This window comes from Sciurus vulgaris (assembly GCF_902686455.1).
Source record: "Sciurus vulgaris genome assembly, chromosome: 4".
NCBI classification, from domain to species: domain Eukaryota; kingdom Metazoa; phylum Chordata; class Mammalia; order Rodentia; family Sciuridae; genus Sciurus; species Sciurus vulgaris.
In genome coordinates, this window is record NC_136464.1 from 133942407 (window position 1) to 133967714 (window position 25308).

Below are 25308 nucleotides of genomic sequence, written 5' to 3' on the forward strand. Positions count from 1 at the left end.
TATATATTCTTCCACCTACTAGAAAGTCATGACTTTGCTCAATTTCCCTTTTCTATTGAGTTTCCGTTTGCATATTTTGGAAAACAAGGTATTATCATTTGCAAATGATATAGTAGTAATTTTAAGTTTTCTAAACTGCTGTATCTAAAAGCTGATTTCTTGTACAAATCAAGTGATCTCTTTATATTCTAATTAGATTATACTTTTGAATGTAATCTCCTACTTTTTATTATGTTAAAATATTCTAATAATTTTCAAAAATAATTTGTCAAGTGTTTGGGTCAATAAATGGAAATAGTACAATAAAGATCCAGTATGATTATGTTTAGGATGCTAGTCAAAGAAATGTTTTTTTTATATAAGATTTCTGAAATCCAATAAACATGAAAAATAAAAATCTAAATATATTCCTGTCTTAATATTTTCCTTTGGGACACTGGACTGGTTTTCAATGTGAAAATGTTTAGACTCTAAACATTAATGTTTACCTTTTTAATGGTATTATAATTTACTATGGAGTCTAAGTTTTTATCAAGAACTTTTAAAATAGTCATATTCTTTGAAATAGTAATTCTGTTTCTAGTATCACATCTTAAGGAAATAATTAGAGATATTATTTTAAGAGATATCTTTAACAGTATATTATTTGCAAGTGTAGTTAGAATAGCTCATTATTTGTAAAAGTAATCATAAAATGTGTACATGCATATTCTTCAAATAGAAGACTACATCAACAAAAATTTGCTCAACTGCAATTTTGAATACTGAGTTGAATAAGACTAATGACCTTGAAGAAATCAGGGATTGGGGTTTTACTCCTGATATTAAAGGAAATTCACAAATTATATATTTCAAATGACTCCAAATATGCATACATAAAAATACATTGCGTTAGAGTCAGGCTGAGTGGTGAATGCCTGCAATCCCAGCTACAAGGGAGAATGAGGCAGGAGGATCATTTGAGCCCAGGAGTTCATAACCAGCCTAGGCCACATAGAGACCTCACCTCTCAAAAATATACAAACCCCAACACAACAAATACAATGTGTTATATGTGTGTAAACATATTCATATAATATATACATATTATATAACATATAACAATAACATTATATATGTAATACTGTTATATGTTTCTTAATATACATGCATTCAAAAGAACACATTGAGGAGATGTGCAAATATACAATGGCCTAGGTAAATTCAGTTATAGTCTATAATTCTTATAAAAAATTTGGCATCTTACTGTAAGAGGACCTCACCTGGATGATTCTTAAAAAATAAAAATAAAAAATAAATGTTTCAAACATCATCAGTAGGGTAATTCACCAGGAATTGTGTCCTTCCCATTTTCTATAAGGTACTATATCCACTTGCATTTTCTCCTTTCCCCAACTAACATGTCCTGCTACCTCAAACTCACCTTCTCTGCCCCAGCTGTTCAGAACTTTGTGCTTTTTATTCAACATGCCAGACAAGTAGGAATAGCACTGGTCATTCTCTCTGCTTGAAACTCTCTTCCCCAGAGGTACTGGATGTTCCTCCTCATTACTTTCACAGCTGTCCTCCCTCACTACCTTCATGTGTTGAAAGAATGACATAGTCTCCATGAGGACTCCTGTCTACCTGTTTTACAATATATCTGGCTTATTACAGTATCTCATGAAAATTCATTAAATGACTGAGTCTTATTTTGAAGAAATATTTTTCATCATCACATTATCAATCATTTCTATCATCAACTGAAAATTTAGAAAAGCACAAATGAATTTTCTAAGAATTTTTAGTTATTAATATTACTATATGGAATTAATCATACTAAGAAAATAATTGATGAGTGTGAGTAGAGATTGTCAAATCAGCATTACAGAGGTGAAACTTTTCAGTTTCCATATATGCAACATGATGAAGTGGCCAGACAAAGTAAAGGTAATCTAGTTTGGTCCTCTCATTTATGGGCAAAGCATTTAAGACATATTCAAGCTGGGAAAGGCCCAAGACAAAGACAGATAAGCACTGTTATTATAACTGAGTGGTCAATACAAGAACTCAGTCCACTAATTACTGATCTAGTGTTCCCTATATTGATACAGAACGTACCACGTCTTCTGTTGTGTATTTAATAATATAATAAATTGCTTCAATATAATACATAGCATTTATACAAACACCCATCCAACTCTGACACTTCAATGGTAAGTAGCCATTTGAAAAATAAAAACAAAACTTAAATGGAGAATGATTTGCCTTAATGAATACAATAACTAACCTCCCTTTTTCTCCCTAATGCATACTTTTTAAAAATGCATGTTGATTAGCACCAAAAGGGAAATTTTATTTTACTTATTGTAAATGAGCACAATCTACCCCTGCCTAATTTAATGCCTTACCTACATAACAATCCAAAGAGAGTTGCCTAACACCTCTAGAGGTCTCAGAATAACTGGGACTGGGTCGGGGAGATTTTTTTTTAAATGAAGACTTGGCTTATTTAATTTAAAAAAAAAAAAGAGAGAGAGAGAGAGAGAGAGAGAGAGGAATGATAGTTACCAGAGACTGGGATGAGAGAGGGAGAGAAGGATGAGGAAAGATTAGATGATGGGTTTGAAATGAGGTAGGAGACAGTTCTGGCATGGTATTGCACAGTATAGTGGCTATAAATAATGATAATGTACTGTATATTTCAAAAGTTTAGAAGGAAGGATTTTGAATGTTTTCACCACAAAGAAATGATATGCTTACTCTGATTTGAACATTATATAATGTATACATGTACCAAAACACCACATGATACTCCATAATTATGCACAATTTTTATGTCAGTTAAAGAAAAAATTAAAAAGAATGATCCCAAAGACCCCCATCAAGTCTATGAAATGCAAATTTAAATCTATCTCTGATAGTGCTTCACCTAATAATAACTTCTAATTTGCACATGTCAAATCACCTGCACAAACTTTCCAGGAACCTCCACTGACATCAGGGGGACTGTTCCACACACCTTGGAACAAGTTTCAGCTCTAACTCATATTGATGTTTTCTGGGTCATCTTCGAATTCTAAAAGTCCATCTATTTCTCTTTCTTTTAAAGTTTCAGAAGTTAATTTATTTTCTACTTGTAATATAGGGAACAAAAAAATTATTTTTTTTAAATAAAAAGTAGAAATGTAAATGAGAATACAATAAAAGTTAACTACTTAATATTTCATTTTATCAAATGAATTTGGAATTATAATAATGTTCCATTTTTAGACAATCATAATCATGAATAAATATTCTGGATACATGTTAGAGATTACTGATTGAGTGATAGTCTGGCAGCTAGAAAATCTTATTTTACTTTGAACCCTTAGTTTATGTGTTAAAAGGATATAGCTTACTGTGTGTTCATGAGAAAATGCTAATATTTCAAATATGAATACAATCATCATGGCAAAAAGATTAGTGAGACAGACCACCACAACATTCTAGACTCAAAAATTTCAAGCATTCTTTGTTCACTGCTCAAAGGTTTCAAATTATTTAATCACAGAACATTCCTGGAGGAAATGATAAAACTTTTATTGAGCTTTGGGAACTCAAATACATCTTTTACCCTACCAGATTTAACACCATCAGCAAGTGTAGATTCTAAGTTTAAATCATATATTGTTATCCTATTCCAAATCTAGTTATTGTGTCATAAACATCTCTAAATCATCAGCATTTTGTTTGTCCTACAGACTTTATAGTCACATAACTGTTAAACACCATTAATTATTTGCAAACTATCAAATTTTGATCTGTCAATTCATATGAATCACCGCATAAATTCTGGTGTTTATCATTTTACATGGGGGTTATTGACTTACACTGGCCTCCTTGATATCACCTTTTCCTTCCCACAACTTACGTGTGCAGTCAGAGAAAGGGTTTCTTAAATGACTGCACTAATTATGCTCCTTTTTGTACATTTTCAATGGTTTCTTACCGATCATTAAAAATGCCAAATGCTTCGGTTAACATCTAACATTCTGCACACTTTGGCTTCAATGTATTTTCTGCTAAGGTTAATGATTTTTAAAATAAATTTAGAATACTTGCAATTGTGCATAAAAATTGAAAAGATACTACAGAAAGTTCTAAGTACCTCACACCTTGGTTAGCCCTATTATTAACATCTTTACATTCATCACAATAATGACAGTACTGATTCCTCATTATTAACTACAGTTCCTACTTTATTCAGAGTACTATATTTATTAACAGATTTTTTTTCTGTTTGAAGACCCATCCAGGGTCTCATTCCTCAATTTTTTTAATCTATATGAATGGAATAAAATGTGATCTTACAATCCCCAATATCTACAGATACAATGTATTTTTAACCTACTTAATTTTTATAGCCAAATCTCATGTATTATCACTGAAATTCACAGGGCAAATCTAAGTATTTTTTTAGGCATGTGTTTATCATTGGTAAAACATCAAACTAGATATTGTTCCAACAGTTTTGAATAACACATGTATTGGAGTGGCATAAGCAAGAAATCAGGAATTAAGTTGGTTTGGGGCACAATTTCATCATTTTGTGCCTTATTGTGTGTCAAGCACAAATAACTGTTCAATCAGTTAATGCAAGCTAAATTTGAGAATGCAGAAAAGAATGTACACCACATTGAAGAATCAGCAATGCTTCATAAGTAAACACAATTATTACTGGATAGATTTTTTACCTTGTCCAATATTTTAAATAGATAATGCATTAAGCACATAAGCATAATTATAAGGGGATATTTACAGTACCAAGGAAACAAATTACTTCTAATCTCCCTCAAATAAATTAGAAAGAAATTTTAGATAACATATTAATTACTATCTATCGTATCTATTCATCTTTGCAGGTTGCAATAAGGATTTATATGGCAACATACTATTGACTCAATTTGAATTTCAGCATGACGTTGAATCAAAGCAAGTAAAAATCTGACTTCTTTTTAAAGTTATTCATGATGCAGCTAAATTCCCCCTAAGGTAGAATTAAAGACTATGTTGTATTATTAAAGTGAATTTGAGTAGTTTGACATTATTGAACTGACATCAGAGAAAAACTTGTTACATCTAAAGAAAGTAATAACAATCCAGGAAATAATGATAGCACTAGCAAATATGTCAAGTTTTTAAGTGAAGAGATAATACATAAGTAACAAACATACTCATATGAATGTACATATTTATATTTCCAACTCCATAATTCTAAAACTAATGAGATATGTAATACTTAACCTCTATTTTAAAAAGCATAATATATACTCAATATCAAGCAAATAATATGACTTTTTAAAACTTTTTTTTCTTCACTCTTTTCAGTATTCAGTATTTTTTAAATGTGGTTTAATAAAATATTATCATGTGAACACAAAAATAAGCAAGTTGATAAATAATGGTTTTTGAATACACTTGTCCTAATAAATTTATGTGCCAATCCATTACTACATATTGTTTATATATTTTTCAATTTCAAAACCAAATCTCTAGCAACCTGGTGTAATTTCCATGCACAATTACAATACATTTGAAAAGTAATGTATCTGGTAAATGTAGGCTAAATGTAATTTAAAAATTTTTAAAAAGCTTTGCCATGCAGACTTTAAAGTTATGTGTGTGTACGTGTGTATACAAAACATCACATATATTATATAAATGTGTGTGTGAGTATAATATAGAAAATAGGGTTTAAAAATCAAACATAAAAAGTTGAAGTTACATCTCATTAAAACAAGTCTAAGAGAACATTTATTTCCTAACTTTTGGGGCTTTACATAAGGAAAATTTGTGCAAAAATATAGTGTTGGTGTCCTCTGTAAAATAAAAGGAAGAAAACTGGAAAATTCTGGACCCTGGAGAGTTTCTACTTTAACATTTTTATTTTAAATAGATGTTCTCCAAGGGATCTCACATTGTGTCCTGAAAGGTACACTTACCCCTCTCTCTTTAGAAACTTTTTAATAAATGAGTACTTTTCTTTATTTCTTTTCTTAGTGATATTTTATTAGCCCTTTTGGCAAATCTTTAATTTCTACCATTTTTTTCCCCACCACATCCCTGTTGCTTTAGATGGACTTACATAAACTGATGTTTTATAAAATCAGTATTAATGTGGTTGCCTATATCAGTCTAACAGTGGTCCACTTTATGCTTTGAATATATCCCTTGCTTTTCTGCCACTAGGACTTACTTTTTTCTTAAAGTACGTTTCTTTCTCTACTTCTCTCCCTCCTTCTCCCTAATCTCTCCCTCGCCTTAATCCCTGGAAACAGGATTACCTTTCTTTCTCATCCAGGCAGAGCTACCTGTCGAGCACTCACCCACCACAGGAACTAAGTAATATTCAAACTTGGGAATGTTCCCAGAAGAGCTAAAAAATGACTATCTCCCAAATTAACAAGTGAATTAAAACTCTGGACAGAAAACACTTGGAATGTAGCCTTTGATTCCCATCTTTAAAAACTCTCTGTTCTCAGAGAATCACAGCCTCTGAGACAGGAGCACCCTGATTCCCCTTTGCTAGAAAAGCAATAAAACTGCTTTTTCCTTTTTTCTCAAAACCATGTCTTCATTATTGAATGGGCACTGGGGACAAGGACCAAGCTTTCAGTAACATGAGTATTTCACAAATAAGTGAATACTACTATCTGGCTATTCAAATTTAATTATTTCATTGCAAATACGTCTTCTGGGTCCAGTAATATGAAGTGCCACTTCTGAGTCCTGTGGCATCTTTACCAGCTTCACCTCAGGTTCTTCACTGCATTTACTCGCAGGATAAGCTTTTATTTTGCTTATTTGTCTCCTGTGTTTCATCATATTGTCAACTTGATTCACTATTTTCCTGAATGTGTCAGTTTATTACTTGCTTTTTTGTGTACATACTTATAAAATCCAATATTAGTTATAGACACTCAAAATCTAACTCAAATTTATTCATCTCTCCCTTGATATCACACTATATTCTTGAGCATCTAGTCTCACATTTCAAGTGGAGCAGTCACATGTTTCAAAAATGGATTATACACACTTTCACACTGTCTCATTTCTCTTTTCACCTCTTCCTGTATAATCATTTGCTTTCTCTGCATGCCATTTTTGCCTGCCAATACTATTCCATAGCCCAGTAGTGTTGTTAAAAACCTCTTGGAAGTTCTGAATACTGAAAAATTATGACAACCCTTTCATACTGTCTATTAGAAGGTTAAGGCCTTTCTTCCCCAAATGTGATGAGCTCCATGGCTCCCTTGTATCTATCACTTAGAAGAGCTAGTACTTCATTTTTCTTACATCACTGTGAATTAATGATAAGACCCATGAAAATAGAATTATATATCCTAAGCTAAAATTTTAACATAGCCACAAAAAATATTGGTGGCCTTAGACTAATCAGTTCCTCTATTTAAAATGGAAATAGTTAATACGTACCTTATTAAAATCCTGTATGTCAAGTGAGAAAATTTAGGTAAATGTGCATAATTCAGTTCCTTGCAATGTCATTACATGTTGGATGTCTAAGAACTGGCTTCCCTAAAGGGTAAAGATTAGTTCAATACCATGACTTTTACCTGATCAAGATCCTTTATCATTTTCTCAATGACTTAGATTCTCCAAAATCTTCTCATCCCATGGTGTTAATCTTTGACAAAATTTTCTCTCTTTTTCAAAAGATCATTGGGGATACACTGGATAGTACAGCAAGTATACCTTTCCCCTATGCCACTTGCACATTATTGGGAAGGCTAGTTAGTGCAAAAAAGATCTTAGTGCTAGAAGTCTCTATCTTTAAAAAAAAAAAGAAAGAAAGAAAAAAAGAACCAGAAGAAAATGGAGAAAGGAAGGAAGGGAAGGGACAGAAAATGAAGACAAAGGGAATGTGGAGGGAGGGCAGGAGGGGAAAGAAAGCCTCCACAGCTGTAGTGAAGTGAGCAAGCCTGGTGACTCAGAAGACCAACTCTGAAAGTTCAGATTATTTTTATAAATGTCTGTGGAAGTCACTTTAGGGTTTTCATTAGAGGAGGAATGATTAATCTACATCTGTATGAGATGACTCTCTTGCTAATGGTTGGTGATTTAGATAATAGTAAAACAAGGACCACCCTGAGGATATTGTGACCAGAAAGGGCCCCAGACTTGGCAGAGGAAGTAGTCTGAGAGAAGGGAAGACTTGTCAAGTGGAATTGGGAAGAAGTAACAATTGGAGTTAAGGGTAGATTTTGGAATTAAGGGGGGGAAAAAAAAAAGGAGGAATTATTTTGTTTCTGACTGAAGACTAGGTGGATTGCAGGATTATCCGAAGGATGCTGGCTGGGAGAACTTGGGGAAGAAATGGAGATAAGTACTGGCAAGTTTGGGTGGGGAAAAATAAATTGAATAGAATTTAAACAAGAGTCTTTTTGCTCCATTTTAATTGCATGAAAACTTAGATCAAGTACCTAGGGAACTGTGAAATGTTTTAAGATTATTGGGGAACTCTTGCATATTATAGATTCTCAATATAGTAGAATGAACTTTGTTTATATAACATAAATATCTCTGAATAGTCTAGAATAGTTCTAATTGTACCATTAATGCTAGAACTTAAATATAAACAAAAGTAATTTTACATATTGTTCCAAATTAGCAGAACTACCACTGTGACAAATTCAAGAGGCACTGAATGAAAAGATAGAACATAAATTTAAAATTATCTTGTTATATCCTGTTTTACCAGTGGTTACACGTTAATAAGTTAAGGTCTCTTAAATGAATCTGATGCTTAGGAGTATATAGAAATTAAACTATTTTAATGCGTTAACATGGAGTTATTTGGTGCATTCTGCTCATTTTTTATAAGACTGTCTAGAGTTAACAGAAAAGCAACCTTCTGAGTGAAGGTCAGTAGACCATACAAATATCAAACAAAAAAAGTCAAACAGTGAACCAACAAACAAAAAAATTCAAGATATGAATCTCATTATTAAGTACTAAGCAAGATACTATAAAATAATAATAAAAATAATAATAAGAATTAGTCAGATAACTCTATGTGGTCCTGAAGCACTCTTCATAAATCTAGATACTTAGGAATAAAGTATCGAATTTAATTCTTTCAAAGTAACATACCAGGGTTGGGGTTGTGGTTCAGTGGTAGAGGGCTTGCCTAGCATGTGTGAGGCACTGGGTTTGAGTCTCAGCACTACATATACATAAATGAATAAAAATAAAGGTCTATCAACATCTTAAAAATTTTTTTTAAAAAAGTAACATACCTTATTTTCAATTTTGAAATTCTTTTCAACTAAGTATAACTGCCCTGCAAACTCTCCTTTGCACATTATTATTGAAGACTGTAAATAAGCAAAGGGACAAGAATGGAAAGAGTACATGACATCAGACAGGTAACTAATGCACTGCTGAGGACATCAACTTAAGCAAGTTACATCAGACCTCGAATGCTCTAGTTTTTCATCTACCAAAGGTGAAAACAGTCATCATATGTTCAGCTGAGGATAAGTATGTTTAAAAATAATTGTGCAGTGCTGGAAACACAGTAGTTGTTCAATAAACATTTTTGTTTTATTTGTGCTACTGGGGATTGAAGCCAGGGACACTCTACCACTGTGCTATATCCCAGCTTTATTTGTTTTTGTTTTGGCAAGGAGGTCCCTAATTTTGGCCTCTAACTTGTGATCCTCCTGCCTGTCTCCTGGAGTTGCACCACCACACCCAGTTTGTTGTTTCTTCCTTTAAATTCTCTCTTACTACTGGCTGATATTTTGTTCTCTAATTGAAAAGATTCACACAGTTTTCCACATATTTACAATCTTTTAAGGGTTTCATCCATACTGCTTTTAATGTAGGACTGCTATCTCTGTTGTAAATGAGAATTAAATGGAAAAAATCAACTTTAATCATTATCAACAAAGAGAAATAAATAGTGTTTGGAACTGCACAATCTTTCTTCTGAGTTATTCTTTATAGCTCAGAAGAATTTCAATAAAATTTATAACAGCAATTATGATATATAAAAATTAAAAAGCATTAAGCATATCACTGCCCTTTTGAATTATTTGATATGGATGGGTATTTTGGCCATTGAGCTCTTTTTATTTCCATGTTTCTGATGGGCTATCATTAATCCGTAGTTTTTTAGCTACCTATAGAATAACATTAAAACTTTTAGTACTGCATTCAAGGACTTTCATAATCTGACCCAACGAATTGCTTCATTCCAATTTATTTCCATTATAACTCCATTCTCCCTTCTGATTCCAATAAAAATAGCTTTATTTGTTTGCCATTCCTGAGTTATGCTATGACTTGCCACATCCCTAGTTCTCTGGTGATGTGATTATCCCATCTTTGAATATTCAATTCACCTTCATCTAGAAATTCTACTTTACTCTCAAGGCTCTATTAAAAATCTTATCTGATTTGTGAAGTTATTTTCTATTGATTTCTCTTGTTGAATTTGTTTTGTTTATGAACATAAGACAGTATTTATCTAATGGAATTACAGCTAAACAGAGGGTTGACAACGCAGATGAAACACCTTGCAGGCACAGAGTGTCATATACATGAGTGCTAAAGTAATATGCACTGAATTAATTTATTCATGTATTAATTCATAGTAATAAGATCTACCCCTGAGCAAAAGTCACAATATTTCCTCATCAGTAAACAAAAATTCCAGATGCATGTTTACTTAAGATTCCATCTATTGTCTACTGTTTTCTAACTGTGAAGAGTAATCTTTACAGAAATCATTAAGTGGTTTTTTTTACACATTAAAAGTTTTAAGGACTTCTTGCTTCTTACCTGAAATCTTAAGGTACTGCTAGCTTTTAAGGGTAACAGGTCAAATGTCTATATAAAGGAATTAAGTAATAAATATAGTAATTAAAATTAAGAAGGAAATGACTGAGGACAAAAAAAGTGGAACAGTTTTCATCTTGCAATATGAATTTCAAAACCTCAAGGGAAATAAAATCCAGAAGAGACAAATCAATTTCCATAAAACATATATTTGGTTTCAAAAATAAACTCTGTATCAGGATGGGGGTGCCTTTCTTATTAGCCTACAAATCCTGAAACTGCTACTCAAAATGATCCTATGCTGTGAATAACATTTCAAATTGTCAAGAAAACATTTCAGCTTCCAAAGTCAGTATTTATTATATTGAAACTATTACAGGGTGATAGATTACTTTTTCTATATTCAGTATGAAGCAAAATTTCATAGGCTACCAGATTAAATAATTTTACTTTTTCACTTGGTGGTAGACAACATTTTCATTATAGTACTCCTTGAGTCATCATTACAACTTATTGTCAGGAATTTAAGGAACAAAATAGTATAATGTGCAAATTAAGAACAAATCAACTTATTCCTTTTCCCTAAATTTAAAACTTTTTAAAGAGCAGTCACAAAAGTGACCTGAAGTGACATAAGCTGTTGACTAACTGTTGATGGGTTTGAATTGGGATACAACCACTGATTCCAGAAGGGATACTACATGATACATGTAGATGCACCACATAACCTAAGATAGGAAAAATAATTAATTCTGGGAGATATTCTATTCTAAGAATTGTAACTCTATATATCATAACATCAGCTTTCAAAAATTCATGAGGCCTATGAGATTGAAAAGGAAGAACTGATTTAAATATGTTAATATATTTGGTTTGTTTTATTATATTTTCTTAACTTTTTACCAGCTATAAATAAGAAATGATGGCTACATCTGTTTTTGATAGACATATGCCTCATGGTAAACTATGGTGGTAATTTACTGAGCTTCTCTGGCTTTTTACATATCTGAGTGTCATTTGCATAAAAAGTGTTTATATGCAATAAGAGAATGATGATCTTCGCCTTGCACTTTATAAAGAAGAGTTGGAGACACCTATTAGAAACTCCTGATAATTATTTTCCCCTTATCTCCACATTGCTATTTATCCTTTCAAATTTATTTCTCTTATCTATCCCTTACAGAGAAAGTTTACTTTAAAGCTATCATCCTCATAATGCTAAGATAAGTATGCTTTGTCTAGTTCAATCCTTCAATATTTCCTTCCATTTGGGTCACTTGCTTTAGTATATTGATGTTCAGGTGCTTTAAATAATCAGAGCAATCCATAACACCATCTTCTTAGCTGTTTTCCCCAACCTCCTTTCTCTTCTTCATTATTTGACAGTGTTGAAAGGGCAGGGAATCTATCTCTAATTCTAAACAAAATTCTAGGATATATCATTTGGAAAATTATTTTCTTTTTAAATATTTTATTCCTCGCTCTTAACTCCTCTCATTGAAATCAAGTGATGTGTTAGCATCTGACTGCATAACATCCCTTGAGCCTCATTTCCTTGGTGTTCTCTAAAGAGGCAACATTGCTTCTTCTTGGCTGTCTTTGACCCTGTGACAAAACAGTTTTTTGAGCCCTCCCCTTCCTTATTGACCATTCCTTTCCTGGTTTTGATAACTCTTCTTCCTTCTTTCTTCTTCTTATTGGCCATTCTCTCCTGGATATATGGAACTATTCATTATCCCTCAATTTCATATGTACTTTTTATATCTATGATTGTGTTTAGGCTATTCAGTTTCTTCTTTCAGAGTACAAATCCTGTTCATCTATTATGTCATACCTCAAATTTCATTTCTTAAGAGAGCTTCATTGAAAAGTATCAGTATTCTATCCCTCCTATGAAAGCATCAGATTTCTTTACCTAAATTTAAATAATGACACATCATTTCTACTTTTTTTTATATACTTAATGCTTTATTTGCCTTACTATACTATAAGTTCCTTGAAAAAAGTTTTCATGATTCCAGGGAGGGTTTACCATGCAATTGAATCCTCACTAGAATGTAGGTTCCCTGAGAGCAGGAATATTTATTACACTTAGTATTCCACCCTTAACATTTGGAATAGTGCCTCTGACAAATAGCTAGAACCCAATAAGTGTTGAGAAATATTCATTATAGTCAATAAGATGGTCCCATGTTCGTAATAAATATTTAACAAGGAGTTAGTTAAAAATCTAAAACATATTGTTCCAAGTGAAGGCTTCTTTCTTAAAAATAGTGAATTACACACCTATACTACTAATGTCTGGTTGCACATTAGAAATTATCCTCAGAATTTGTCAGTCATTAAGTAAAACCAGTATAGTATCATTTTGTTTCAGACAAAATTATCCTGCTAATATATTGATTTAATTTGACTATCAATTGTATTTGGCTGACAGTGAAAAAAAAAAAAACTGTCTCTTTTAGTCAAATAACTCATTTAGAGGTTTTCAGATTTTGGATTCACACAGAACATACTAAGAATGTTTTTTAAACAGGTTGAAATATTAAACTTTTCTTCCCAACTTCCAACTATTGTGTTCTGTAGGATTTTGTCCTGGTCCTTATTTATTTATTCTTTGTGTTCTTTCTTATCAATTTTTTGGATCAAAGTAAAATTTATGTCAGTGATTTTAAGGTAGACATCCAACCTTTCTGGTAATCAAAGTGTAAATGACAGGTGCCTCTTCTGATACTTCCACATGGGTGCCTCAGACAGATCTAATTAACAAGTTTAATTCTAAATTCTTCTATTAACGACCAAGTATTTTCTAATTGTATTCTCCCTGCAGTGACCTCACCATGTCTTCACCACATTAATAAAGTGAACCACTATCTACTCAAAGAATTCACGCTCCTAAGAATTGATAACACATCATTTTATACTGTTTCCAAATATTTTCAAAGATCTGAAAATGTTTTTTATTTGCTGTTGTTTTCCTAGTATCTCTGAATGATAACAGTTCAAGTGATCCATATTACTGATTCATGTCAAGTATAAAGTAAGTATTGATCATTTAAGAAAAATTAACACATGAATGAAAATTTTATCTTTCATTTTATATACAGCATCTAAAATGTAAGATGTTAAATAATTCAAGTGTTATTTCATTTATGAACATCAAGTCATTTTTCCCTCTTAGAATTCCTCATTCCGAAATCAGTTTCAAGTAAAATACTAACCAATTCATTATAACTATCAGTAGTGGTATATACCCAAATGCATTTCAAATTCTTTACTTAGTTTATTCCTGCTACCTCATCATGACTCTGGGTCTCATTTTTCCCTGCCTGGGACTACTTTCCCCTGCTTTCTAATGGTATTACTGTCTGCCTAGGTGTTGTCAGAAAAATCATCTCTTTAAGATCAAAGCTTGAACTATTACCTCCCTAACTCCTCCAGCAATTCCCTATCACACTTCACATCACTGGGCTTCCAGTCGTGTCCCTAGTCCCACATCTGTCATTCCTAGTCTCATGTAGCAGTACTCATCTGCTCCTACAAGCAACTTGCCCCACATTGCTTCATTTCCTCTGTGTTTCTGAGAACGCCCTGTCATCTTCTTTTCTCCAACTTCATTTGATCAAGTGAGCAAAAGGATCTGCTCAGATATCTCCTAAGCCAAAAATATTATTCAATACCCTAACTCTGGGCTGGATTTTCTTTTTCGTGACTCTATTATTCGTGTGGACTTGTTTCACTGCACTGACCTCACAGTTTACATGTCAAATTCTCTTACTACATGGTGAGTTCCTTGACCCTGTCTGTGCCTTAGCTCATGTCTATACCCATGAGCACAGTTATTTGTTAAAAGAATGTTTGAATAAGTAAATAAATAAATATTAAGTGATCGAAAATCTCTTCTGCCACCCCATTCTCAATGTGCTAAACGTTCAAGGACCAACAAGTAGAAGTACAGATAATGTGCACAGATTGAACAAATAATACTATCCTCCTGTTTGGTGATAAATAGCACAGTAGTATCAATAACTACATCTGGAATTATATATTTTATTGTACTCTTAGAGATTTTATTCAATATTTGTTATAGAATCAAGAATTAAGCTCTTCATCATGACTACTTACATAGTCAGATTCATAAGGAAACAAAGGTGCTGTACAGATCTGATGTGCCTGTTTAGAGACCTGGAGGTCTCAATTGTGTGCTATAGGAAAGGCATGGTAGGATAGAAGGAGATTTAGACTAGACATTTATAAACCCAGAACCAACCTTACCTCTGCCACTAACTTAAGACTCTGGAATCTGTTTTCTTACCTGCAAAATGAAAGACTCAAAGTTCCTTCTTAACTGAATATTCTGTAATACAGCTTTCAAAAGAACAGAGAACTTCCAATATTGAAGCATGCTATCAAAGTGAAATAAATATATAATTTCTTGGGGAAGCTTTAGACCTTTAAATTAATAAAATTATTTTCACACAGTTCTTAATAGATGGGTTGATTATTATACCAAATATTTGTAATTTATAGGCACCCTTTTAATTTCTTAAGTGTGCACTTAATATTAGTAAAAAAAAATTTATTTAAAAGTATTTTCATTACAGAAGTTAAAGTTATTTGGGTTGTATTGGGATATTTGAGAGGTACAATACCTTTAAGGAAGGGGAGGGTGCTCTTTGATACTCTGAGAAATAATGTCCCAACATTCCTAATTGGAATGTTTAACAAAATTTATTGATATGTCTATTAAAGGAAGAAAGTTTCCCAAATTCCATCAACTCTGTAGTAAATCATTCAACACCTTTTCAGTGGTTTTACAATGAACAGAAGATTTGAGAGTGATAATATCTCTTTCTTCATTATACCAGCAGCTAGACTCTAGAAGCAGATGTTTGCACATGAAAAAAGAGATGTCACTGAAACTATTAAAGTGAACTAAGGGGATAGTTGTGAAGTTTAATAAGCAAAAATAAACTAATGCTGCTTTGTTTGGAGAATACTTTATCCAGTAAAGTGTATGGCTGACTGAATTCTGAAATTCCTAAAAGATAGCACAGGAATGTGGGAATGTTGATATTTAAGTGTTGTTAGGTAAATCCAGTCTAATAAAAATATACTGTGTTTGAAATAATACAAATTCTTGGCAAATAATATAATTCCTCAGATGTTACTTATATGAATTATAAAGTATCAATACCTTCAAACATTTGTAAAGTATTTTCTCTTACATTACATATTCAATAATTTTTTTTTAATTCCCTGTATATGACAGTAATGTGGCTTGTGAACTCCATAAGTGACAATAGTTACATGATTCCAGAGTTTGGTAGAGATTCTAAGCTTTTTTCCTTCAAATCTCTCCATAGTTCACTGTGTAATGACTACGATTTCAACATATTTCTACTTGTAATGTTCAATTTCTTTCATGAGACCTATTTGTTATTCACAAATTTATCACAACATTTCTTTTAAAAATTTGTATCAGAGATTGGCCAGTGACTACTAAGAGGATGCATGTAGTCATCACCTTCTTCTTCTTGCTCATATGGAAGTGCTTTTGCTGCTGCCTGCTCTGGGAGGTATTGAAAAAGGAAGCCTTGATAGGAAGGGTCCAAACTGCCCGGACCATAATGAGGAAATATAACACAGAGCAGAAAAGCTTGAGAACATGCAAATATTATCCTATTATTCCAAGTTAGTTCTAGAGAAAATTGCAAAGAATGTCAAGTGTGCGTTCAGCCCCTTTAGTACTCTGGCTCAGTACTTCCTCCCCAAATCTGCATGTGTGGTTTTAGACTCACCCAGTACACAAGATTCTAACTCCTATTCTCTAACTTCCCTACTATGGGTTTCGTCAACAGCTCTTTCTGGTCAAGTTCAGACTGTGGAAATCTTCTTAAACAGTTTCCTTTCCATATACAAGTAGAAATATGGTGAAATTGTAGTCATTACACAGTGAACTATGGAGAGATTTGAAGGAATGAAACTTAGAATCTCTACCAAACTCTGGAATCAAATAACTGTTGTCACTTATGGAGTTCATAAGCCAAATTTAAATACTGACTTAGAGGAAAAAAAACATACTGCAATAAAAAAGATCAACTGGCTTTAATTCTGTAGTTTTCTATAAGACACTCTAGGAAGAAGGGAAATTAAGAAACTTAGCTTTAAAATTGGAATTAATGATAGCAAACTAGGGTTATTTGGAATTCTGCTCTTAATTTTCCATGGAATTTTTAAAAGTTACATTTTAATCAAGGGTTGTACTGTGAAATGCTTTTGACCCAAAATACAATTTAAGAAGTTATACATTCTAACAGTAGAAAAAGGATATGGAAGTCACAGAATGAAATATAAAAAATTCAAATTGTAAGGCAGTTAAATAAAATGGGAAATGAGAAAGAATTTGAATGGAATAATACCTAGGAAGCAAAAATTTCTGGAATTCAGTCACAGGGGAAAGGGACTGACAGTAGCTACTACAGGCCTTAAACTTGGTAATGTTCCCATGGCCAACTCAGGTACAAGTTGTCAATAAAATTACAATGTACAGTTCTATTTCACTAGCTTCTGTCATTAAGGACTTGGTTTCAGTCATTTATAAAGATATTAGAAGGACTGATCATTCTTGGAAAAGCGAGAACTTTCACTTGGTCACCAATAAGATCAGAAAATTACCGGTAAGCATTTATGAAGATGCACATTTATTATTTGGGAATCAATGGAGACTATAGGATTTTAGGGAATGCTTATTAAATCTTTTGGAATGAAAAAGTTATTGCTAGCATTTAAAATCATTCACAAGGCATCTAGTGGGTAGAATTCAAAGGTACAGTACTTCTTTATAGAAGTCAAAGTGTGAATAATATTCTGCAGCATAAAAAGTAAGTTAGCTTCAAAACCTCGAGTTTTATTCTTTATAAATCTGTATGTTGTTCTTCTTTACAAAAATAGCATTATATGTACTTTTATTAGTTCTTTATATCAGATTTTCTTATTCTAAAATACAAAATCAGTAAAATAAGAGCAAGTACAGGTTTGACCAATTTTGTATGCCATTTTTTTGATAGGACAATGGCATATTAAGCATAAATATATATTTACCTTTATTTTCAAATAATGTGATATTCAAGTTCCAGAATGTTTATCTATTTTCTATCTATCTGTCTGTCACGGATCTATCCACCCACCTATCCGTTCATCTACCTACCTACAATATTTGATAAAGGATGCACAGAAGGTGAAAAAAACAGTACACAAAAATGCAATGAAATAGAGAGAAACTAAGTATATTCTTGAGAATTTTTTTTTCATTCTACTTGAAAACCCTACATAACCTCTATCTACTACAGGTTTTATTAACATAAAATCCTTAAAGCTATCGTCTGCTACAGTACAGCACTTGGCACCTTCAGTTAGCTGCTGAATCGTTTCAAATATTTTTGCTAAAATAATGAGTAATACACACCAGTGCTGTGTATCTGGAATTATTAAGCTGGTGATAGCAAAAATACACAACTCTGAGGAACAGAACAAATGTGAAAAAATAAAAGAGAAGAAAAAAAGTAACATTTGAGTTAATAAAATAAAAATCTCAAGGGGCCTTAGTCATTTCCAGAGAAAAACTACTATTAGGAAAGAAAGCACCTTGATAACATGAAAATTATTTTTAGAATTTATTTGAATTGTGAAAGAGTGATAAACTGGTTTCTTTTAAATTAACTCATCGTTTTTTTTTTTTTTTTTTAAGGAGGAAATTTACTTTTGTTTTCTAGGATATTTTTGAAAGTACTAAAAATTAGGATCTAACATTTGAAATGTTCATGAAATAATTATTTGGATATGGCTGTCACAGTCTCTTATTTGTAAAGGAAGCTGTTCTTTTTATGTGTGCGCTGAATTTAGCGTGGCCTTGCTTGTCATCATGCTTTTCAAATAAACTAACAAAATGTATTGACCAAAAAAATAGTTGCATGCTTCTTCAACATTTTACATTTATTTCTGAGTAAACTGCTCATTATGAAAATAGCATAAATCACTGGCTAAAAGGGTAGGCTCGAATGGCATGTGTTTTGTTGTTGCTCTTCTTCTGTATTTTTTTTTAAGTTTAAGTTTTCCTTTACTACTTATAACTACAGAAAAAATTAAAAAGTACTTAAGTCTATTAAATGTGAGAGTAATGGTATTTACCTATCTGTAAATGCTATGAACCGTATAAGGTTTTAAGTACTGAGCAAAGTACAGTGGATAGACAGTATTTTAGCCAATACATATGAGCTATTTTAATTTTGTCCCCTGTGACTTACATGTATTAGCTCAGCTTTTAACTTACTCTTTAATGTTTACTTGATCTCTTGTCACAGCAATGAATTAAAATGGCATTAGAGCAAATTCTCCCATTTAGAGACAAAGTTACACAGAAAAGACACAAGCTTTGTCCATATTTAGGCCTAGGATTAAACTTCAACCTGCTATGCAAATTAGTAAATTTGAAACAAACTTTACTTTCTTTAGATAAGATAAAAATAAAACTTTTTAGATATGCTGGTTAAATAAGTTAATGTTGGAATGAAATTTGCCTGTTTATGAAAAGTACTAAGAACTCCATAAATTCTAGTCTCCTCTGAATCTACATAGGAAGACCAAAGAATATAGATACACACATAGATAAAACTGACGAGACAGATGACAAAATGAGATAAAGTAATAGATAAATGAGAGGTAAATAGGGAGATTATGACAGAGATAGATGAAAGATTAGAGACAGAAACAGAGGTTTCTCCTTTCTATTAGCTATATATGGTTTACTTGAAAGCAAGATTCAAGTAAAATTTATTTTTGACATTCCTTAAAAGTTTCCATCCTTCTTGATATATTCAAAACACTTGATAAATGTATATCAAAAGTGCTTAAATTAAATCAAAGAATAAATCAAGGAAATACTAGTATAGATAGCTTTAAAAATAATATTTTGAAATGGAGGTTAGTTTTTCTTTCCTGTGTAATTGATGGATCACCTAAATCCAATTTCTAGGTGCATAATAATTTCCTATATTTATTAAAGGGACTTATGGAAATTATTTGCCTTACAGAATTTCTATTGGCATCTCATTCTTATACTACCAATTATTTCATTCATGATATTAATTAAAATATAAACCAATGTTTGCCTTTTTTAAAAGAATGATAGCCACTTTCCCAAGAATTAATTTTTTTATATTAAAATTTAAAAAATAACTTTTTAGTATAATATATCTTCGGAAATGAGACTTTCCCTTTTTTTAATAGGGGAAATATCTCAAATATACTTCTATTAAATATATTAGTGAATGAAAGCAAATCAGAGTTAATATGAATAGCAAAGTTTTCTTTTGTTTTGTTTCTTTTATTTACAGAATTCCTTATAAAGATATGATAGTACATGCAAACTCTTTACTTACTCTGTGCAGCTTTCTGAATAGTACCTATAAATCACTTTATGCATCATACACATAGTTGGGTCTATCTCATGCTGTGCATTCACAAATCAAGATCCAACAACCCAGTATTTAAAATGTATCTAACAGGACTCTATATATTACAATGTCACAGAGCCACAACTCATTATGACCATATAAGTCATTTCAAGTAAACAACTAAATTTACAGGAACTGTAAATATCAGATATGTATTCATATTTCTTCTGTTAAAAATAATTTTGAAAATAGTATTGCATTGTTACATGGAAAGCTTTTATAGTAAAAATCAGGGAAATTGTCATCAGTCTAACACTATTTAGCAAACAAGGCTTTCTGTGAGGTAAACCTTCAAATAAATTCAGGAAAATTATATTTGTGGAAGATAGAATATAAACATTTATTTCTGTTTTGAATAAATATAATGATTATATATAAACTTTTTAATATATTGGATTATATATGTTTGTACTGAAATTTCAACATGAATTGAAAAATTAACGACTGTATCTACTCAAATATGAGTACAGAATGTACAACAGACAAAAGTTTGCTTTTTATGAATCATCAATCAATTAATAATTTAGAAGCTATGCTCACATGTAGTTTCTTACTCCCAAAACCATGAAATAATAAATATTAAGTATATTTAATATTATATCTACTATTCTAACAAATGCATTTGAAATAATAACATCTGATTTATACAGCATTCTTTTCATTTTTTACACTAGAGCATAAAAACCTGTTCGTAGTCTGTTTTACATATTAGAAATGTCTTAATTCTCTTTTGATGAATCATTAGCAAGTATTTTATTTGTTTGAAATAATAAAAACATAAACATTAATAAATAATATTAAATGAACAAATTAAAGATAGGCTTTTAGAAAATATGTATTTATTGTTATATTTCTTTATATTTCAATGTAGGCCAGTTCCTGTTTATTTGATATCTGTGAAGATTTATAGATGTAAAGCAAAACAAAAGAACCCCAACTCTGGGTTAGTTACTATTTGACTCTTGAAACACTTATATGAAGCTAAACTCTGAACTAAAAATAAATCAACACTGATAAGAGATTCAAAATTCTGAGTTTTCATTTCAACTAAAAATCATTCAATTTAGTGATTTTAATATTATAAATTAGTTTATTATAATGTACATATCTAATTAATATACACCATAATTTCCTTGCTAGCAAAACCCCAAATAGGAAAGGTTAGGAGCTGTCTATGAAATAAGAATGATCTACTTAACTTTGGTCAAGTTCCCATATTAAGAAGATTATCCATGGCCCTTCTTTATCAGCTGTGACTGTGATATTGAATAGTTGCTTTTTATCTGAGGTAATCGTAGGATTTGCTGTTTCTTTGATCTATTATCAATGGTCTATTCCACCGTGATAAACTGCAACTCTAGGTCTAATAGGTTTATAATGATTGCTTAAGCTTTACACTTTGTAAGCATTGGAAGACTTCACTCACCTTGTTCAAGTGGTTGGCTTTTAGTTGAAGTAGTTTTCATCTTGAGTGCCTCCCTAACAGACATGTCACAGCAGGAGCCTTTGTTAGTGTCTTGGTCACTGTCAGCCTGATCACTGTCCCCGTGCCCACTGTCTCTCAGGCTGGCTCTTTCTGGGTCCTTAAACGTGGAGCTACTGAAATACATATAAAGAAAAAGAAGAGAAAGTGTTGTCTCTACTAGTTTAAATCTGAAGTGTAGTCTCTTGCAAAGCAATTTTGACACGAATGCAAATGGGGAAGCTGAGAAAGTTATTTAATAGGCCTTACCTTTGAACAAACTGCTGCCTGCTGCCCATGTAATTGGGCTCTGCGGGAAAATTGTCTGTCTGTGAAAAAGAAGGAAAAAAATACGTATAGTTGTACACTGGACAAATCTCCTGCAGAGCAACAAGATTTCCTAGTGGAAAAATGATTAATAATTTAAAAATTCCCTTAATCTTCAGATTTGTACATTTTAATTAAATTGGAAATTGCTGACATGTAATTATGTACTCAGAACAATTAAATGATTCCGGTCCACAAATTACCTGTTAAAGTAAACAAAGAGCCTGTCATAACTGGCATTCTCTGTTAGTACCAGGATGGATAACACTGTCTATGTTGTTTCATTGCTTAGATATTAAGATTGAATATTTGTGGGAGGAGTGGGAAAATGACCTAATTTCTCCATATTAAAAGTGTGAATTATTTAATCAACTCATTTTTAAACATAATTACATCATCTGCTGGGATTCTCTGACCTTCTCCATGTAATATCATTTAAAGTCATCCACTCTTCTATTAAAAAATACAGGGTCTTTACTTCAAATTTTGCCAGAAACATATACAACCATGTCACATGTGGTTGAACTCATCTCTAATTCATTCTCAGCTACATTCCAACTATGGAAATTATATTAATCAATTAAATGGAAATAGGTATCACTTTCTGGTTCTTAAAAACAAAGTAAATTAAAACAAGAAAAAAAAAAAAAAAACATTTAAAATATCGAGAGTGAAGACACTGAGAAACCAGGCTTGTTTTTGTGGTTGTTTCTACTGCTTCCAAACTGATGTGGAGGTCTGCCAAAAAGAACTGAATTCTCCTTGTATCATGGAACAGAGTCTTTTGGGAGAAAGAGACTGGATCTTTCATAGATCTCCCTATACTGTACATTCATACACGTTACTTCTCCTTGCAGCTGACACAGTGACAAAGCTTCTCTTGTTTTCTCCATCACTTCATATCACACCATTATGCCCTGAAGCAGCTATGGTTCATACAAGACCATCCAGCATGGAAGGATCAGTGGCACGGACCACGCAATTTATGAAGCAGAGGGTCCAAGGTAAGGATTAATGCAACGCAACATGTGCTTTCTTTATAAATAAGTCTAACTTAAAATATGACTCTGCGTTTTTTCTTTCCATATGACAATTTAACTTATTTGACTCTGTGAACTACTACTGGAAAAGAAAACACATTAAGAAAAATTACTCGAACTATTATGTAAATTTCATTATTCTCTAGAAGGTTAGTGGTAGAAATATCCCTACAAATTTTTTTTTTTATTTTGCGATTTTTTTCTTCTTCTTCCTTTATTTTAAGGCCAAATGACCTTTATCAAACTACATGCAATGATGAAGGTAAAAAGTGGGATCCATTTCTCACTCTTAACCACTTTAATTAGTATTTGTAGCAGACGTTTTTCATTAACATGTGAACTAGATTCTGGATTCAGTGAAATGTTTTAACTTTTGCTTTTATATTGACAAGCTCTTAACTTTTAATGATAACTTGGTCATCTAGTAAAATTAGTAGTGCTAACCTACACAGGCGGCAAAAATGTTTGCTAGAGAATCTAGCCAATTTTTTGACTCATAATTATTTAGAAATTTTATGTGTACGTAATACTAGTTTATCCTTTGAATTGGTCAAAAACATGTATACAGCCCATCGTTGCTGTTAGTTAAAAGCTAGGCCTTAGTGTCTTAGAACAACACTTCAGGAAGACAAAATCCTGGGGAGTAAGGAGAAAATAAAATTTTAGCCAAGCACAGTAGTGTATGCCTGTAAGCAGCTCAGGAGTCTGAGAAACGAGGATTGCGAGTTCATACCAGCCTCAGCAATGTAGAGAAGCCCTAAGAACTTAGCAAGATCTTGTCTCAAATTTAAAATCAAACAAACAAACAAAACAAAAAAACAAGGCTGGGAATGTGGCTCAGTGGTTAAGAGCCCTGGGTTCAGTCCCTGGTACCAAAAAAAAAAAGCTTTTTTTAAAAAGAATGTCATGTGAAAATGGAAACTCTCATTAGAAAACAGGCATTCTTACAAATAGTCTTGTGATTTTAATAGAGTCAGTTAGGTGAAGTCTAGTAGGATGAGGGTCTATATTCAGTTAGAGACTGGGAAAACTTCTGTTGTTCTAACAGGGACAATATCTAAAAATGTTTGCAAAAAGATTTATGAAAGAGGAGGAAGGAGTGTGGAGGGAGGAAAATAGGAATCTAGAAAGATCTAAGCTGGTTTATGATCAGAGAATATTGCAGAGTACAGTTCAAAAATTTACAAACTGGTAAGTACCAGAGTATTAGAAGTTTAATAATGTCTGCACTCATCCATTAAAGTACACGGGAATGTGAGCGAGTGTGCAAGTGTGTATATAATTAGCATAATGAAATAACCATTTGGCTCTTAACAAACATACAACCAATTCACTAAAAAAATCACACTGATTTAATATAAAGAGTAACATTTTCATTACCTAGGCTCCAAGGGTGTCTGAAAACTCATTTAAAATAATCTGAATATGAAATAACAGCATTTACATAGAAAAATGAAAAAGGGAAAAAGCCATATGTATCACAGCATCATTTAATTTAGAAATAGAAGCACTTTCAGATATTTAACAACACTGTACTCTAAAAATTGAGTGCTAGCTTGTACATTTATAATTCTTAAGTCTTGAATTTTAAGTCTTAGAAGAAAATAAAATATGAGATGAGACACTTGTAACTCTTTAGGTCTCAAATGAGTATTTTAATATGCATATTTATAAAACTTGAAAACTTTATAGTAGTTTATAATAATTAATCACTACAATGTTTTCTTCTCAAACTCTGCTTGGACACAGTGATGTTTAAATCTTATTTCAAAAACACAATATTTGTCATAAAAATTGTGTAAATTGAACTGGTGGGTAGATACAGAAATGTTCTCAAGTATATATTTTTTAAAACTTTTGGATTTGATAACCTATTAAATCAATCTGAAAGTCAGGAATCAATGAGACAAAAGTTAATATTAAAAAAAAAAAACATGATTTTTGCTTATAACAATGTTATGAAGTAGCATAAACTTGTGCCCTCTGGCTTTGTTGTTGTTTGTTAGTTAAAGACAATAAAAATTTAGAGATTCTTTCCTTTTGCACAAAACAAATGTAAGCAAGCAAGCAAACACTTAAATTGAATAAGGTCTGTAGGAATTGACGTTCCTTTGATTATTGCCTATACACATTTCTCTAG

The 25308-nt window shown here is 31.9% G+C and overlaps 1 protein-coding gene across 4 annotated transcripts in view; it reads right to left on the reverse strand.

The window, feature by feature from the left end:
* Positions 1 to 25308, reverse strand: part of PCDH17 (protocadherin 17) — a 91297-nt gene that overhangs the window by 33454 nt on the left and 32535 nt on the right. For 2 of the 4 annotated variants that reach the window (XM_079137349.1, XM_079137348.1), the window contains 2 exons: positions 22072 to 22130; positions 21766 to 21938 (listed from right to left, as the gene is read on the reverse strand). In XM_079137349.1, coding sequence (XP_078993475.1) covers positions 21766 to 21938; positions 22072 to 22130 — 232 coding nt within the window. Of the gene's footprint in view, positions 1 to 12784; positions 15140 to 21765; positions 21939 to 22071; positions 22131 to 25308 lie in introns of those variants that run through there. The other 2 variants (XM_079137351.1, XM_079137350.1) reach the window with 2 other exon arrangements.